Source organism: Macrobrachium rosenbergii, chromosome 28 (assembly GCF_040412425.1).
Source record: "Macrobrachium rosenbergii isolate ZJJX-2024 chromosome 28, ASM4041242v1, whole genome shotgun sequence".
Classification (NCBI taxonomy): Eukaryota; Metazoa; Arthropoda; class Malacostraca; order Decapoda; family Palaemonidae; genus Macrobrachium; species Macrobrachium rosenbergii.
This window is the reverse complement of record NC_089768.1, coordinates 15351057-15370841: the sequence shown is the minus strand read 5'-3', so window position 1 is coordinate 15370841 and position 19785 is coordinate 15351057. Positions and strand designations below refer to the sequence as shown.

The window sequence follows — 19785 nt, the reverse complement described above, 5'->3', positions numbered from 1 at the left end:
TAGGGTCGATTAAACTGGAAATATATATGGATTTGATTGGGGAATGAAAGGTCTCTATTTACATCCGTGTCAAATCTTCACTCATTTTTTTTTTTTTGCCAGTTATTATTGAAGGTGCTCTCTTACCTTTCAGCAAAATCTAAAGTTCGTAACGATAGACGAAGGGAAACTGAATAACCTGAGTCTCATTCATCTCAAGGATAATACTGTACAAATACTAACAGTAAAGAAAGTAAAGAATTGGGCTGTATCTTATTTGTCTCTTTCAAATGGTTTAAGAATGCTGAATTATTCCTCCTGTTTTATACTCGCAATGTCCGTCATATTTCCTAGAGTACTTTCCGTTTGAAGACTTGTTTTCAATAATGTTAAACTTTTGTTCGTATCAGTTCGCACCTTGGACGTTATTAGTCTTGAAAGACTGAATGAAAATTTATCATAGATAAGGAAAACATATGAAAGGATACAGTAACTGTTATTGCTCCATTTGTGGACATTGCTAAATGTCCACGGAAATCATATGGAGACCAAAACACTTACAAATTCAAAGCTACATAAAAAAAAAAACTCGCAGGAAAGGATTCATTAATACGATATCATAACGAAAAATTGAACTCAAAACTTATCCTCATCATATTCAAAGATTTCTTAATCCATGTTGTCGTCTTCGCCATCTGAACCTGAATTATAACCGACTTGTTCTCGCCACCAGTCGCGAACTTCCCCAGAACCGGAGGCAGAACGCGGGAGAACCGCCTTGTTACTCGTGATATCGCTTATAGGCGGCGCGCTGCCAGTCACTGGAATGCCTTCGCCGCCTTCACTGACGTGGGGTAGGTTTTTACTGCCACCTGTGAGAAGGAATGATTTGTCAGAATCGAATACACAAGCTTCACTCCCCTGCTTAGTAGGCTTTTCTAAAGAAAAGTTCATCATAAAAACAATCAAGGGCGTTGCTTCTAGACCATGGAGTGAGCTCAAACTAACTCTTAAGACGTGAGAATATGGCTGTCAATGACACGAGGCAAATTTTTTAGGGTTGCTGTTATTACTACGACTACTGTTACTATTACGTTTTGTCCTTCTGTCCCACGAAGGGTAACTGTAACTGCAGCACATACCTGAAGGTCTGGTCTTCCTAGGTTTCGAGTCGTGCCTGGCATGCTTCTCTCTAGTCGAAGCGTCAGATAAGGTTGGCGCCAAGTAGTTTCTACCGCTAATACTCGTCATGGAATCAGTTCTCACCATAATCATGCCCTTCTTCCGTTCACGAGTTCTCTCTCCCTCCTGTGGAATGAGTGCACAAGACTGCGTTTAGTCCAAAGTAGATAGAATGCCCTTAAAATGTCCGTAAAACACTAGAATATATTTTGAAATCCATAAGTGAATGAAGCTTAAAGGTTCATGCTAACTAATCCATTTTATAATTTCAAAAAATCATACCCAACTACATTTACAAGAAGAAACCATGATGTTTCGTACTTCTGAAAAACGAAAACATCTAAAACTCCGTCCCTGTTTCTGACGCCCAAAGAGGCTCACCTTGTTCTCCACTTCTTTTTCCTTGTCGTGAATTGGCGGCTTCTTTTCATCGTGTAGACTGACGATCAAAGGCTCATTTGTTTCTCGTAATCCAGCCATTAATGACGTCTGTTCTTTTTGCTGAAGTTACAGAATGCAACGAACTCGTTAGTTACGCATTGTTACTTAACCATTTATTTTATATGGATACTGTTTTCTAAGGTAAAATAGTAACGTGAATATCAGATTAGTCACATAGACACAGACACAGATTTAACAGTCAAGTAAACCTTAAGAATATTATCTGCTCAATAATCAATATAGAACTCATGCAGTTGTTAGATGATTTGTTTTACATTGTCGAAACCAGAATTGAGGTAGGTAACGAGTTCAAGACTCGAGTTACTTATTCGAAAAAAAAAAAATTGTTGAACGGAACAAAATTGATAAATGTTAACAAACAAATTTCAGGTCACTTGTGGTTGACATTTGAAGCTTTTGTGTTAATGTTTACGAGGAAAACTGGTGTACAGGAGAAGTGAGGTGGGAGGAAGTGCTAAAAATATTACCGGTAATGAATTGCGTAAGATGTAAGCTTATTCCGAAATGCATTTCGTGGGTGAAGCCAGTACTACACGTTACTGTGTACATCCTTACATCAGCAGGGTCATTAGCCAAATTACCTCATTATGCTTGGAAATGGGGTCACAGTATTATACTACATTCTTTGAACACATAGATATCCTTGCCAAAAGGCAATACCACGAAAACAAACTGAAAACGGGGAAATAAGAAATATACTGAAGAAAGATACAAATAAAGCAAGAATATAACAAAATCTTGGCGAAAAACATAAGATAAAATGCAGTCCTAAATAGGACTAGCAAATAGTCATTTCTGATGCGGGGGACTATGCCTTCAAGAGCACTACTTTATACAATAGCAAATGGTGCCGGAACATACCACCCTAATGCGCTTGAGGCAATTGTCGAGCCAGTTTCTGATGGTCTGTTTGGCTACCTCTTCCTCAATGATGTACTCGAGTTCTTCCCTGGCCATCAGTTCTTCAAGCTGCAGGGATTTCCGGATGTCTACACTTCGATAGGACAACATGCTGAGTCAAGAAAAATAAGGCGGTTATAATACTGTAAATTTACAGGGTACATCAGTAGACTCATGTTTTCAATAACACTTTTTTCAATGGTTTAAAGAAGACTTAAGTACAGGACAGAAATGATATATTACTTAAGCACATCGTGAAACGTGACGTCATCTCCATTGTGCAGACGTTCCAGCTCGTAGCACATGTGCTTGAAAAGCAAGCGATCCTTTTCGGGGTCGACCTCCAGTCTTCCTTTGAGCAATCGGAGGATGAACTTCACCTTTACAAATACAGAGAGAAAAACCAGTTAAAATAATCTAGTATGTTGGTAATAAGAACTGTACTACAGTACTACTGCCTCAGGTCAGGAGAGTCTTGGAGAGTAATCAGAAGACCCAGTATTCTTGCCAGTATTTGAGGGAGATGTTCAAAGCTTGGAATTCATTTCTCGTCTTCTGTATAACCCGCAACACAGGCTTCGTCAATATTCACAGTTTTCATATCAGTTCATTGTTTTAGTCTATAAAAGCTTTATTTGAAAATACATCATTTACTCTTTTTTTCCTAAAGTTATACTGACCAGTTAAATATCCAGTCGTGATTTGACAAGTTTCAACGCTTCCTCTGTATTTTGCCATTTCATTTGAATTTTTCTTACTTTCTAAGAGAAATAATTTTCAAGAAGTCGTCGCTCAAAGTAGCTTTCGATTCCGCCTCAGGCAGCTCTTGCAGTTAGGAAAGGAGAGCGATGTTCCGTAGATGCGCCAAATATTATGTATGATGCGTTTCGTTGTTCCTTCAAGAGAGCATTTACAGTCCTTTAAAAAGGTAGTGCAGTTCCAATGATCATAAGCAGTGATTCTCATTAGAATCGACTAGCAACTCGGTGCAAAATCAAATCCTAAAGTGACTGATTAGTCCTTGTAAATACTGATATTGATTCAGCCAAATGAAATACTACACAGAAACTACGCTTTATACAAAAAAATTATTATACCTGTTTTACACTAAGTTATTTGGTATCTTTGTTGTCTCATTTAAATCTATCTTATATTCTTGTTTTAGCGGAATTATATTTTATATAAAGACTCACATTGTATATTTTAATATAAGTAATAATTATATTTGTCTGATTTTTTGTCTATTTTAAGCTATTTTGTCACACAACGATGATTGTAACTTTGCTTATAACCATCAGAATTGCTTGCCTTTTATAGGCATGATAATGTTACGCTGAAACAGCAAAGTGTCTCACTAAAACCTTGACTGTCTTGACCTACAGTTCTATACTCAATTTCCTAGTAGGCTTACATGTCCAAACCATCCGTTTGTTTCCAACGTGATTCAAAGGCCCAATACCCGAACTACTAGAAAAATGGCAGAATGGTAATTTAATAAGTAAGTAAAAGAAGGGGTCTTCTTCCATCGAATACTTACTTTCCTGACAGGTATCACCCCACGCTGGTTGACGTCAACTATATTCCAGGTGTTCTGGAAATTACGGATATCGGCGTAAGAAAGAAGGGCGTCTTCTTCATTCGAGTAGAATAACGAGAAGTTCTCCATGATGATAGCTGTTACGAAGATCAGACATCTGTTAGAAAAGCTGCGAGGTTGCTGCATCTTACTGGATTTTCCTAAGCAACTGTATGTACTTCATTTAAAAAAATTGCTTTTAGAGCAGATACAAGCTTTACAAGGAAAATAATTTTTTAGCGTATATGCTCATTATTAATCATTATCATTAACTGAAGCTGATGCAAAGGTTATACTTGTATTATTAACTTTTTTTAAGCCTTACAGGAACGCCAAAGCTTAGTACTAGATATATGAGCAAAATTTGCTTCTCCTTACACATTTTGCCATTGTTCCAAGGTACTGTCCTTATACCTGCAGCACTACCTAGCATCCACACTGTGGAACCACCCCGCACCCTGTACACAGCAGCGGCTCAATTAGATAAGAACATGATGTAACGACAGTCTTACCCACAAGTAAGTTGAGTACGATGTAAGTAATGATGACGTAGAAGGAGCAGAAGAAGATGAGTGACCCAGTGAAGTTTCCACAGTCTGTCTCCCAGTAGTTTTCCCCGGGAGTGCAGAAAGGTGGCGCCACCATGCAGTCGTGCATGATTTTATTCCAGTCTTCGCCTGTGACTATACGGAACAGGAGAGTTATGCCGTTGGTCGCCGTCTGGAAGTTGGCTTGCCTGCAGATCATGAATCTTTCTTACGAAACAGGAATTTTTAGATAAAAACTCACTATGGAAATTACAGCTTGCTGTTAACTCTACTTTATTTCATTCGTGTGTACTAACCAGTGCACTCTTTCCTCAGAAATCATACGAAGGATTAATGAATATAGATACTTTACCACTTTCAGCAACCATTCCTTATGCTTTAGTAGGAATGTAATAGCACTTAAACATGAACCAATCTTCTGGTCTTTGTTTATGAAATGGATGCCTGTGTTTACTGAGAACTTGCTTCAGAGAGAGAGAGAGAGAGAGAGAGAGAGAGAGAGAGAGAGAGAGAGAGGTGGAAAACAATTTTTTTCTGAAACTTTACCAGCTCACAGTGCTTGACACACTGAATCTACGAGTCAATAAAGAAATTCCTAGTTGTTTTTAAGGTAATGTTGATTACTCAAACAGTTTTAACAGTCGAATAGAAATAAAGCCAATGACAAACAGGCTGCGAGTTCATCCTTACCTGCCGATTCCTTCTCCGTATTTAACGGTGCCGAAGAGAATGCACCCAGCCAGAGCGTACGAGAGAATGAGCACGAACATTCCCATAATAATGAAGAAGCTCTTGTAGACAGAGACTCCCACTGTCAGCATCAGCATCTTCAGAGTGGCATGCTTGCCAGTGATAGTGAAGAACCGGAGAATGATCACCATAAAACCGAACATGTGTGATTCATTCGTCTGAAACCAAAAGAGAGGAAAAGTGCTTAGGTTTGGTGTGAGAAATGATAATTATTTGACATGATTATTATAAGGTATCATGCTGATATTTGCTCAGTGGTTCTAAAGTCTTCATGACAGCTTTGTCATATCATATGTTTAGGCATTTTCCCCCTTTTCCGGGGTTGCTGTCACTTAATGATATTAATCATTCTGATGCCAAATCTTATGACACGGTATGCAATACACACACACACACACATATATATATATATATATAGATAGATAGATAGATAGATAGATAGATAGATAGATAGATAGATAGTTATGTGTATACATACACATCATTTTATGAGTATGGTGTTACTCTGCAAAAGGACGCAAGTCTAATACTATCATTGATCAAGGCAAAAAATAATGAAGAAAATTTATGCATACCATAATATAGCATTCAACAGTAAAAATTTTAGTTATTATTTAAGAGATAGAATTATGGAACAACGGGAACAAATTTCAGAAAACCCCGTAAGAATATATAGCGCGCGGGTGTCTCAACAATACTTCTGCATAACGCAATAATATCAATCATGTCTCAGAGCAAAAGGTTGATTTATAGCGATGGAGCAAAACTTCTTTTAGTACAAACATCCCAAAACGTTAAAGGGGGCGGATAGTTTCAGCGAGAAAATAAACGTCATATTTTTATCAAAAGCTAAATTAATTCTAAGGAAAAAATGTAAAAAGAATCCTTTTCATTTAATGAGAGCTGATCCACACTACAGTACGTAACGAGAATTACTATTACATAACAACATTTCACGTTTGGGGCAAAAGCGCCTGACCTCACAGAAGCCACGGCGCAGAACGCAAGTAGTCACCTGGATAGTATAATTGAGGATAATCCAAACGACGCCCAGAACTGTGACGAAGAGGTCGTAGCGATTGCGACGACTCTGCCAGTACCCTCGGGGAGTGAAGGCAATCAGCTTCATGACGACCTCACACACAAACACCAGATTCAGAAGCGACGAGGCGATCGCCAGAGATTTCGTGCGGTTGTCCTCCTGGTTCCACTGGGTGAAAGGCAATGGCTCGATGAGATGGCGTCAGTACATTAATATATCAGTAGATACATTGGTTAATCGAAATAAAGAAATAAATGAGATGGGTGACTATATAGATATCACAGTTACTGAATCTGCGAAAATTAACCATTATTATTATTAAAGGGAAATACAGAGAGAAGAGATCACTTATTAAAAAAGGAAATGTAACAAATTTTCTGAATAACTGGGTATGATTTGGATAAGCCTGTGTAAGCTGGCTATATCATAATATATCATAAAAAAAACTATGGTGGCATAAAAGCTAACATTATCATAATTCATAATCCTTATCATTTCAAGCAACGGAGTTTGCTGCTGTTATTATGAACAAAAAACAAAAACATCGGTAAGATGACAAAATATATAAATTGACTTTAACCGTAAGTTTACTTTTTTGTTAAATCCAAGAAAACTCACTTTGGTTAAAGACTGAGTTAACAATGATTTCATTGGATTATCAAGTAATTTTGTCAAGGCATTGGAATTAATTGCATATTTCCTTGCATTGCCTTCTCAGATTCCCGCTTGAAATAATTGCCCAAGATTCTCTAAATAAAAAAAAAAAAATAATTGAAGTCCATCGCATCAAGGCAATGAGAAGAAGAGTCTTTAAAGCAGTTAACGGTAATTTTGCCCACATTTTTTATAATTATATTTTTTCATGTATATATTTACAGGCTATTTGGAATACGGGCTACATCAATGATAATAAGAGTGGAGATATTAGAAGCGAAGCACAGCACTCACAGCAACGCACAATAAACTGCTGTTTATGATAACCGAAACAGCTACAAATCTCTTGAAGTAGATGTTCTGGGTGATGTCGTAAATGAAAGCCCTGAAGGCCCGTCCGTCTGGTCGGGGAGGAAGATGAAGAGGCTGAGCGATCTTCAGTCTCTTCTTCAGGTCACACCTGTAATACGTAGCCCCTTTTAATAATTATATCTTTGTATGTAGGTATGTGACTGGAATTAAATATCATCTCGAGAGTCTATGCCCCAAGGTTACAAACGATTAGTGTTCCTTGGTCTTATAATACAAATGGCCATAAAAGAGAATCTCAAGGTCTTGGTTTTATAACATAAACGGCCATGAAAATGATCGCAAGGTTACAGTCTCATTTAGCCTACGTTTTATAATACAAATGGCCATGAAAGTGACCATAAGGTTACAGTCTTGTTTAGCCTTCGTTTTGTAATACAAATGGCCATGAAAGGGATTCAAGGCCGTTAATAATCTCGTTTAGCCTACGCTTTGTAATACATATGACATGAAAGGACCCCAAAGCTAGAGATAGTCTTGTTTACCCTGCGTTGTATAATACAAATGGCCATGTAAGGGACTCGCAAGGTTACAAACAAACGGTCTTGTTAAGTCTTGCGTTATATAGTACAAATGTCCTGAAAGGGACCAACGTGATGCCAGAATAATACTCACCACCTCCTCTGGTCGACAGTGAGAAGTGCAGTGCCCTTGTTCTCGGAGTAGTTGGCAATAACTACACCCACGAACAGCGTCAGGCCAATCATGCATCCCAAGAAAACGAAGATGTGAATGTAGATGGTTGAAGCCTATTATGAGAGAATAAGTCAACATGAGTTTTCCTTTGAACTGGCGGATTCGAGCACTAAACAGTTATAGGGTTCAGTTGCTTAGCATATGAAAAGATGACTTCTTGATAGGCCTATGTTCTATCTCACTAACACAGATGAAATAAGGCTGATGCATACAGACTTCTAAAATCGCGTTCTGTCGTTAAATCTATTTGGTTTCATTTAACAAGATGCTTACATAAAAACGACTCATACCCCAAATGAGAAGGGCGATTTTCCTATGCTTGTAGAAAATAAATTCTTTTTTCGGATCACATTTATGAGAACAAAACACAGTAAGTCGTTCCTTCTGTAATATGTATGTGAATTTCATCCTTGCGAAATTTGCCATTTTCACATTATAACTCGCCTCCCATAGCAACTTTGCAATATTGATATATGTTTATGAAACCCATGTGAGATCTGTAACAATCTCTAATGCAGAAAAGTGTGGGCATGATATATAAGCCATTATTTAACTTAGGTCTAGAGGCTTGATGCTTGAAATTCATCCAAATCCAAATAAAGTTTCAAAAGCAAGAAAAATAACAAAAACAAGATGGTATTTTGAATTTCAGTCTGGAAGGAAACTAAATTTTAGCCCACAATAACCCGAATCGATTAATTAAAGAACATTTTTTTATGTAAAACTTAACTATGCAATGGATAAGTTCTACCATTGTTACTGTATTTTGCAAGGATGAAATATGAAAAAATTTCACTGCACGAGGTAATAAATGATGTGGACATTGACGAGTTATATCATCGTTTTGTCAGGAGCAATGGCTAAAGTGAGCCTGTTTTCTATCTATCACATACTAAAGCTACCTCACGAAGGCAAGAACACCAATGTTGCACGTAGAACTTTATCATTTAACATACACACTATACTGTGTGTATATATACTATATATATATATATATATATATATATATATATATATATATATATATATATATATATATATATATATATATATATATATAATGTGTGTGTGTGGTTACATATTGAATACATATCTACAGGCTGTTACTGCGACCATCAAGACTATAAGAGGTAGTACGATATGGTGGCCAGCCCTATGAGAGTTGATTAGTCAGCTCAGTGGTCTGGTTAAACTATTTTAATAATAATAAAAAAAAAAAGTACGATATGGTAAGACTAAGACGTAACCATGAATTTCCTGGGAAAGGGAGATTTCGTAAAAGTTTACAGAAATGTGTAAGCTATTCTTAAACTTTATAATCTACCTCAATTTCAAAAGATGAGGAATTACGTGTTTTACAGTTAGAAGGAACAACCTGCAAATAAGCATAGTATGCACACTAAATGGATTTATGCATTCTTGTATGCAAGTATGTACGTGTGTATGGATGTAAACACCAAAAGCTTCAAGAATATTTAATCTTACCGTGTTTTATGATCTCCTAAAAGCTATACAATGACTATTTACTCTTCACATTTATAACATCTTAGGTACAAAGTAACAACGTGAATTATAAAGAGGAGCAAATAGACAAGACTCTCCTCTCGACTTCTGACAGGGACTTTGGAGACATGCAAACATAAGGACTTTTCACAAATGACTCTCTAATTCTCTAGTGTGTCTGTACCCTAAGACAGTTAGCATTATAACGATGCAATGATGAGATTAATGGACAAACACACACACAACAAGACACACAGAATCATGCCTGCACTTTATAAAACATCTAAAAAAAAAGAGAGAGTGCTATGGTTTCAAAGGACATCTATGATGATTTAGTACGGATCATCTAAAAAAAAATCAACACCAATTAGTAAGATACACTGGAGCACAACATCATGGCAATTAAGAGTCGCAGTTGACGAGGGTTCTAGTAGAAGAAGAAGAAGAGGAAGTCATAACTTACGAAACCAAGGCGCATTTTTAATACGTCTCGAATGTCAAGCCAGCCTTTGAAAGAGAGAACTTCAAAGAGGGCCAGCATGGCATTTCCTATGTTGTCAAAGTTGAAGCGTCTGGGGTTGGCCCTGCGGAGATCATAGGGAGGCACAACAACACGGAGATTAGCTTTCGAATTGCACAAGACGATCATGACAAAGTAACCTCTTTTTTTTTCTATGGTCTAAGTTTCTGTCTGCGCATGCTAATATCACCTGAACAAAACATTACCTTGGTATCATTATTTAATGAATTAGAATGCCCTTCATATAAGTTCATGTTCATTCGACCCACTGTTTTGACCCAAGGGAATATCAGAATTTATTCACTAAACACATAGTTTGGGCCGTTTGGAATTTCAAAGAGCCAAAGAAGAGCGTCTTCGTAGCAGATCGTTTTCCCACTGATCATTTCCTTCGTCTCACAGCTTCCGCTTATATTTATCATCATCAAAAACATTTCAACTCCCAGCTGTTTTTTATACTCGACGGTATTTTCTGCATTTTTATGATAAATGGAATTGTATGCTGAGGAAACTAGGACAAAATCATAATCATTTTATTGTGAATTAAAGATGCAATGAACTCATCGTGAGTTTTAACTTCAAGACTAAAGTGGGGTTTGTAATGAGAGATAAAAAAGAGAGCTCCAGATTCTGGCCGACATTTTAGGTTTCCTTTTTCATACTACAGAATGGATCGTTGTAAATAAATTCTCCTTTCTGACTATATTCTTATAAAAAAATATATGACTGTAAATTCCCTTAATACACATTTTCCTTTCTGAATATACGCTATAAAAATAGGGCTGTAAATTCCCTTAATATAGATTTTCCTTTCTGAATCTATTCCTATAAAACATATGGCTGTAAATTCCCTTAATATAAATTTTCCTTTCTGATTATACTCTTATAAAAAATATGGCTGTAAATCCCCTTAATATAGATTTTCCTCTCTGAATATATTCCTATAAAAATATGGCTGTACATCCACTTAATATAAATTTTCCTTTCTGAATATATTCCTACAAAAAAATGGCTTTAAATCCCCTTAATATAATTTTCCTTTATCAATATACGAGTATTTCTATAAAAATATATGACTGTAAATCCCCTTAATATAGAGAATATTTTTCTTATTGTATCCTGCCGTTTAATATCAGAACAAATGACTTTTTCAAGTTATCTTAATCATTATCAATCTCCTTTCGCACAAGAGTATTGAAATCTATCCGTGTCTGTCATCTCATGGAACCCTTTATCATAGTTTCACCGTATATAAATAAATTCCTTTGGCCCCTCTAATGAATAATATTCTTCTCACACCTATCAGCTCCTGACATAAAATCACTGACTTGAAGTAGAAGCAAGGAGAAAAATCCAAGAAATAAAATTAGAAAGGAAGAAATGGCAACTTTGGAAGCCGAGAACACAAGAGTCAGTTTATGTATCCTTTATACCATCCAACTCGATCCGCCTCTGTGTCTGTTTCGTCAGCAATTTCACACGGTCATTATTAAAAGGCATATTCATCATAGGCTAAGAGGGCAAACCCATGAACACTTGCTTGCAGCGAATGAGCTATAGATTTAGGCCGGTGCATCCACCTCGGCCACTTCAACAAGACAAAAAGAAACTAGACAATGAAATGAAATGTTTGTCAAATCAGCAGAATCTTTGAGTGACGAAGACGGACGTTGTGTCTTATTTTACGTGATTACCGTGAAAAGGAAGAGGCATCCATTGGTTCCTGAGCTTGTTCTACTGTAACTATTTTGATTCAGTTCGTTAGTTAAAAACTGAGAAGTGTGGAAAAGGACCCTGTAGGGAACCGTTACCCTTCCCCCAACACAAAGGGTCAGTGTCAAAGAAACGTGATTCGTATCATTGCTTCAGCCAAAACTTCAACTGAGGAAATGAAAGGAGACACCGAGAGCCTGAGGAGGACACCACTCTCTTCCAACTAGGATCTTTTTTTCGGTTGAGACAGGATTAAATTGAAGTCTTTGGTTTTCCTCCTTTTTAACAGACTAAAACGACAAATTTTGGAAGTAATTTGTATTTTTTCTAACATACAAACCAACGGTCTTTACGGAGGAATTACCTCCAGCTTGCGCTGAAGGTAATTCCTATATAAAGACCTATGGTTTCTATTCGTGTAGGAATAAATTAGCTATAATGCCTACTGGGATATTTTTCTTTGAGATATGCTAAGAGTGCATATTAATAATTTTACAAGTTTATCATTAGCTATTCGAATATCTCACACAGTTCGCAAAATATCTCGTCAAGCAACGCAGTGCGCTGTGACTCATGCAATGCACTTCAGACAACATCTATAATTGACTCCTTTTCACAAGGAAAACATACCATTGCCCCAAAGGTATCTTATCTACTGGAAACTATGAGACCCCTCGTCACTCAGTCCTGTGACCCAGAATTCTGTGTTTCTACATCGGTGTGCACAAGCGTAACAAACATAAGAAAAATCTAATGACAGAAACCAGGCAAAGTTTTTGATATCCTAATAATCGGACTTGCCTAAGACGATACGATGTGATAACGTGGGCAAACCTCAAGGACATTACTTTGTTGATGATAAACTTCCCACCAGCTCTTTTAAGTCAGAAATGAAGGATTCGCCCGCTCCCCCGAATCCGATGGGCTTCCTAAATCAACTGTGAAGGTGTTCAAGCATCTAATCACAGAAGTTGCATCAAATTCTCAAAACTTTGATCACAGACTTCTGGTAATAAGGAGATCTAGAGAGCATGAGGAGAAAAAAAGGTGCTAGGCTCGACTGTATTCTAACCAAATACTTGGGGTTTGATATTATGTCATTGCAGTTTCTAATACTGGCCCAGTTATTAAAGCCACTGAGTTTTCTGCCACTTTTAATAAGCATGCCCATTGAGAAAGCACAAAGTCTACAAGTTTTATCAGATCAAATAGATTCGAAAAATTTAAACATCAACACCCTCTTGAGTGTGACAGGATGACTGTCTGCCAACTCCCGTCCAATTTCACCCGAACGAGAACAAAAGGCTCATCCTCACAGCACACTAACAGCTGTTCTCATAAATATCTTTTTTTTTATTTCTTTAATGACTGTTCAAATCTGCAGGCTAACAATAAATACCATAAGATCGTAGGAATTTCAAAATGCCTTTCACATCAAAGTTTATTGGTTGTCGTCATTAATATGCATAATTCTCTTTAGATTTCTTACCTATAAGAGAATATAAGAATTAACTCTGACATCTGGTGATGACTTATTATAGCCATAAGAAAATTCTCAGAAGATTTCTAATGAACTAAACGAATGTCTAGAAGACAATTAAGAAAACAAAAGTGTAGAGTCGTTTGAAGACCCTCTAAAGCTGATCATTTCACCTTATGCTTTACCGCACAAGTTCACCATTGTGTGTACTTAGTTACATAAGTATATATATATATATATATATATATATATATATATATATATATATATATATATATATATATATATATATATATATATATATATATATATATATATATATATATATATGTGTTGATATACATATATATGTACATATATATGTGTGTATGTATATATATATATATATATATATATATATATATATATATATATATATATATATATGTATATGTATATATGTACATATATATGTGTGTATATATATATATATATATATATATATATATATATATATATATATATATATATATATATATATATATATGAGTTTTAGAACAAGACACCGATATACAGACCAGTCACAAAATAAGGAGAACTCGAAGCAATCAACTTCTTGGAAATGACAAACTCGGGTGTAAGGAAGACTTCTTTTTCGTTAGCTGTCAAATGGAGCCGTTATATAGTTCTAGAATTCGGCAATGAAATGAAGTGTTCTCAACTTGCCATCAGTAACAAACAGCGCAATTCAAGTAAAAAAGATGCAGTTTTGTGGAAGACAGAAAGGAGATATTTAATGGAAGGCCCTCTGGGCATGAAATAGTAAAAAGTGAAATACTTCGACAGTTGACTTAAATTTCTGAAATAGACGGAGCAACTGGAATTGTCTTCGCACTGCATTCTCGCGAAACACGCAAAGGATGAGAAAGAGAGAAGAGAGAGAGAGAGAGAGAGAGAGAGAGAGAGAGAGAAACTTACCACACTCGAGGGACGAGCATAGCTGGAGGAGCCTCGTTCTCCCTCGGGAGCAGCTTCATCTTAGTCACGAAGATCTCCCTGACGAAGACGCCGACGCAGTCCTTGCGCTCGACGACCATTGGGTCATTGCACCTGGCCAGTTGACCTCCGTACATCTGGACACCGTAGCTCGCGAAAACAAACAGCAGCACTATCAACAATACTGATACCTGAAAACACAACAAAGAAAACTTTAGTGGGGAATTTAGTTAAGTGACTACAGTACTAATTTGATTATTAGTTTGTGAGCAATGGATACATCCATTATCTTCTCGAAGTATTATTAAAGCTATGTACGTAGCATCGTCATCTTGCAAAAGTCCTGGCCATAATCGATTCATATTTTAATTCATCCAATCGTTGGTATGAATAACCTTAACAGCACCTAATCACTTCTACATTAATCCGTAACAGAGTTCTCCTACATAATAAAGATTCTCTTTACTGTAGGTATTATTGACCTTAATATAAACCTCCGGACATTCACGGTGTTCTCCCGCATGCAGTTATTGTTTTGACTGTATGTGAGTAATTACTAAGGACAGATTGATTTTTGCTAACAGGTCTCAACGGATAATGTTCTGCTACCCGGAGAATATCTCCAGGCCAGGTCGGGCCAGGGTTTCTTGCTTTACAGAGGTTACTAACTGTACTAGACTACGTGTACTCGCATGATCGTATCCACAGTTCTATTCGTGAGCAACACGAGTAATGAGTAATTTTTATGAAAAGATAACATACGTGTGAAAAAATTACCTAGTATTGTAAGTAGGAATTCTAGTCTTCACCACACTCAACAGTAAATATCACAGCCTTAAATAAGATTGTAGAAATGTTTCGTATACGACGCTTGCGTAAATAACTGTCTAAGGTCAGTAAAAAAAGATACAGTAAATAATGAATGTTCCCACTCAAGTCTACCCAGGATACAAAGCCTTTTTTTGAATTTTCAATCATGCAGATCGCATTCAATTTTGAGCCAGCTGTTTATCATTATCAATCAAAACTATTTTAGACTTCATTCTGCTTCTTCGTTGACCTACCAAAAGAATTTCCTTGAAGCCCCTGCACAACTCAGAGACCACTTTGCGCATGTGCGGGACAAGAATGTAAATTCTTAGCGGCCTCAGGCACCGGAGAATCAGTAGGAGCTGAGCGCTAGACTGGGGAGGAACCTCCTCAGGCATCCAGCACAGGAAAACGAGAGACACCTGCAAAGAAGAATTGAGACCCTAAGTATTTGCAAGTAAAGAGCATTCGAAACGGAAGCAAGAAATGTATAAACACAAACAAATATACTTCATTTTTTTTTTACCATATATTGTATCTTTTCCTTTCAGAAGGGTTGGTGTCAAAAGGTTGAGGTGTCAGGCATTACAAAATGTACGGACACACAATGAATTTCATATGGAAAGATACATACATACATACAACTAACACACACACACATATATATATAAATATGTATGTAAATATATCCATATATATACATACATATATATATATATATATATATATATATATATATATATATATATATATATATATATATATTAAATATATATAATGTTCAGTGACAAAAAACCTGAATAGTTGCAATTAATAACCATAAAAAAAACAGTAGAATACATAAACGAACAAATAAATTAAAGATGAAATACGCAAAACATCCCAAAGCCGAGACTGAATGTGATTATCAAGGCGTTTAAATTTATAGTTCTACACTTCCATGACAGCACTACAGTATATATCACCCTACCGATACAGATACAGTTCTTGAACAGTTTGCTTTGATACATCAATAAACTAATTATGAAAGCTGAAAACGTTAATTTCTGGGCAAATAGTGTCATTAATTACGAGCAGTAGAAGTACAGCTTTTATTTGCCAAAAAGCATTATGAAACGAGCAGTTTGTATTCGAGAAGACATAAGAGACAAAGGAATAGAGACGAAGGGAGGACGCAGGATAGAAACACCTGGAAAAAGATCATTAAAAAACAGAGAACATGGCCAGGGATAAGTTGAGAAGAAGAAGAAGAAGAAGCATTACGAATTATTATCACACAAACCGTAAATATGAAGAGGTCCAGAATCCCAGCCATGTCCCTGATGAGAGCCTTCGGGGTGAACATCAGACCATCGGCAAGAATCTTTAGACCTAATTCCAAACTCATGCAGACGACAAAGGCATATTCTGCTATCTGAAAAATTAAATTACAAGATAATTAAAATCTTAAGAATTAAAATAAAAGACCTAACATGACACACACACACACACACGCACGCGCGCGCGCACACACACACACACACACACACACACATACCTAAACACACAGGAACTGTTTAAAAGTGATCTTATTTTCCAGATCGGTAGAAATTGTCTCAGGAGCGCATTTAAACATAAAAGTAAGTGTATTGTCTATAAGTCGAATGCAGTTATGTAGGAATCATTAGTAATGTTCCGAGGAACCTTGATAAATATTGTATTTTGTCTTTTACAAGGCTTAAGCTGCCTGTGTCAAACATGGCGACCTTCCAATAACATATGTGTGTCAAAATGGCTCCATCTCTCTCTCTCTCTCTCTCTCTCTCACACACACACACACACACACACAAACCTAGTCACGCTATGCTCACCTGTAACATGGGTGTTTCGTTGATTCGATATTCAGCTGTCTCGAACATGAGGGAAATGCAGGAGAGGGTTGTCACGAGGATCATTACCCAGTCCAAATAGGTCACCAGGCCAAGCAAGTTACTGCAAAAAGAGAGAGAGAGTAATTTCATTAATTAATTCCATGGGCTACCTTCAATTTCAGGCAACCGACGAAGTCCATTGTTTAAAAATCCATTATGCGCTTTTCAAGCTTTAATCATTCATTTGACTATTCGATTACACGCATGATCCGAGTTAGCTAAGATGGTACATTCAAATGGCAAACAAATACCGATTTTCCCCTTTTTCTATTAAACTTAGTTAAATTTCCAAATGAATCTATTGTATACCCAGTTCAAAGCATTTCATGCAAAATCTAAAAAAAAAAATAAAAAATAAGCAGTATTACACTACCGGATCCAGGGGGGTGGCACCATGGCACGTCGCCCCCCCCCCCCCATGAAAAATAATGACAAAATAATAATATTGAAGATTTAGATAATAATAACATAAATGAGAAATACAAAAATAGGAAAAAATTAAAAATCTATTATAGAAATAATATAATATATATATATATATATATATATATATATATATATATATATATATATATATATATATGTATGTATGTATGTATATATCTATAATATGAAAATTGGTGCCCCACCCCCTCGAAATTTTTCTGGATCCGTTTGTGACGGTGATACTTAAAGAGTGAGAACAACTAGATACACTATCTTACTGAAGTCTTTTGTATTTGATCTTCCTTTCCTTTCCGGTCACAGGATCCTTGTGACTTGTATCGTATCGAGAATAGACTATGAGCTGACATATCTTTCTGAACCGACTCTCTCGACCAATGGCGAAGAGAGGAGTGTCGAAGTAGGGATGATTCTCTCTCAGGTCTTCTTCTCTCTGGTTCCTGTTGGACAGCAGACAAGGGTACGTAAACAAACCATAATATTCTTCTCTCATTCATTCACAAGTCACATTTGGTTTGAAGGTCATAATTTATTCATTTCAAGGGAAACTATATGAGAACTATATGGTCTAATTTTTAAACAGAAACGACACAGACATTGGGAAACCTGAAATTACCTTCTCATCTCAGCCTGCTGCCTCTTGGCTTGCAACATCTTGATGTCGAGGTCCTGTGGCTTGCGACTCGAGGACGTCCTGTTCATGGCGCCGATGTCGCCGTTTTCCTTCAGGTGGTCGTAGGTCTGCTGCTTGAGTTTGACCGACCCTCGAACACTGCGGCGGATGGACCTTAGAAACGGGAACAAGACACGTTTCTCATGCGACATGCAGTGCGCCATGCTACTTTGGTTCTCTCGGTTTCTACATGCAAAATCCACTTGCTATGGGCTGGACACAAAAACTCTGATCACGGGACTATCAAAGGATCTCAAAAAACCCTGACAAAAGCTCTACTCTCGTTGCGTCCATCCATGGTAAAAGGAATAGCCCCGCCGAGAAAGCTTCCCCGCGTAACCGGTCGGAAGCAGACAAAAGAAAAATTTGGGAATGGAAGTTGCCAAATAAGTTACAAGTATCTGCGAAGTAACACGTATTCCTCATCGGTCAGACAAGTAATTATTTCTTTGTTTCCCACTCACAGTGTAGAATTCGGCGGCAACGAAAACAACTTATAACATCGCTAGATACAAAAAATTAAATGAGAATAAGACCATTGAATATATTAAAGGGAAGTGAAACCATGATAAATGGTTAATAAAAACAAGGTATGGGAGTAATTTTTGTAATTTTTTCCAGCAAAATGTATTTCCTATACTTTCTAATGTAACTAACTGCACAGTTATTATGGCGTTTCACTATGTTTTATAATCAACTGAGACTGAATACAGTTCTGATTGAGTAAGAAGGTGGAAATGGCAATCTTTGGTTTATATATATAAAAAAATTATTATTGTTGATGCAAGTCTTGTTTAAAAGAAAAAAATAACATCGCCATTCGACAAAACTGTTTATCTAAAGCAAGGTCTCTGAGAGGTTTTAGTTCATATGCATGAACTGTTGGCATATGTTTCATCCCATTTCATATGAAAAAAAAAAATTGGATGATGGAATCTGTACATGTTAGATGTTTTCGTTTTGGAGATGTGGAGCGGGATTTCAAAACCTCTTTGCATCGCACAAAATATTAGCCAGGAAAAGTCAATAACCACCATAAAAAATTACCAATTACTTTGATTTCACTCTGTCATGTTTCTCGAGGCATTTTATACTAAATGATCTAGTTATATGTGATACTTAAAAGATACACAGGTATTTTCTTAACCTAAAAGTCTTGTTATCCCTAATAATAACTTGAGGTCGTAAATTACTAACTTCTCAAGAAAGAAATAAAAAAAGACCAGATGTGCATGAATTTTCGCAAAAAAAAAAAAATAAATAAATAAATAAATAAATAAAAAAAATAAAATCCTATTCCGGCGCTCAATGGCAACAAACCACTGGAATAAAAATGCATAATGACAGCCAATCATTTCCTTCTCCCTGCCCGGCTATTCCTTCTACCATGCGTCCATCTGCGTTCCTCAGTTTCTCTCAGGCAGGGACTTTGAGCTTCATGGCAAACAAACTAACCTTTGTTCATGAACAGACAAACACTGATGAGAGCCACTAAGCACGAGTCATCTATTCTGCATCACATCCACTAATGACACTGTACAACACGTTTTCTAGTGCTCGTCTAGACACTTATCTTCATCACCATCAAGATATTCAAGA

The 19785-nt window shown here is 36.6% G+C and overlaps 1 protein-coding gene across 4 annotated transcripts in view; it reads right to left on the bottom strand.

Moving 5' to 3' along the window:
* Nucleotides 1-287: 287 nt before the first annotated feature.
* Nucleotides 288-19785, bottom strand: part of na (sodium leak channel non-selective protein na) — a 45782-nt gene continuing 26284 nt past the window's right edge. For 2 of the 4 annotated variants that reach the window (XM_067130173.1, XM_067130174.1), the window contains exons 15-32: nt 18130-18300; nt 17774-17953; nt 17010-17130; nt 16442-16573; nt 15414-15581; nt 14332-14540; nt 10125-10245; nt 8078-8211; nt 7388-7553; nt 6413-6607; nt 5338-5555; nt 4612-4835; nt 4061-4197; nt 2767-2903; nt 2485-2635; nt 1543-1662; nt 1122-1287; nt 288-851 (exon numbers count right to left, since the gene is read on the bottom strand). In XM_067130173.1, the coding sequence (XP_066986274.1) occupies nt 649-851; nt 1122-1287; nt 1543-1662; nt 2485-2635; nt 2767-2903; nt 4061-4197; nt 4612-4835; nt 5338-5555; nt 6413-6607; nt 7388-7553; nt 8078-8211; nt 10125-10245; nt 14332-14540; nt 15414-15581; nt 16442-16573; nt 17010-17130; nt 17774-17953; nt 18130-18300 (2953 nt within the window). In that variant the 3' untranslated portion in view covers nt 288-648. Of the gene's footprint in view, nt 852-1121; nt 1288-1542; nt 1663-2484; nt 2636-2766; nt 2904-3207; nt 3420-4060; nt 4198-4611; nt 4836-5337; nt 5556-6412; nt 6608-7387; nt 7554-8077; nt 8212-10124; nt 10246-14331; nt 14541-15413; nt 15582-16441; nt 16574-17009; nt 17131-17773; nt 17954-18129; nt 18301-19785 lie in introns of those variants that run through there. The other 2 variants (XM_067130175.1, XM_067130176.1) reach the window with 2 other exon arrangements.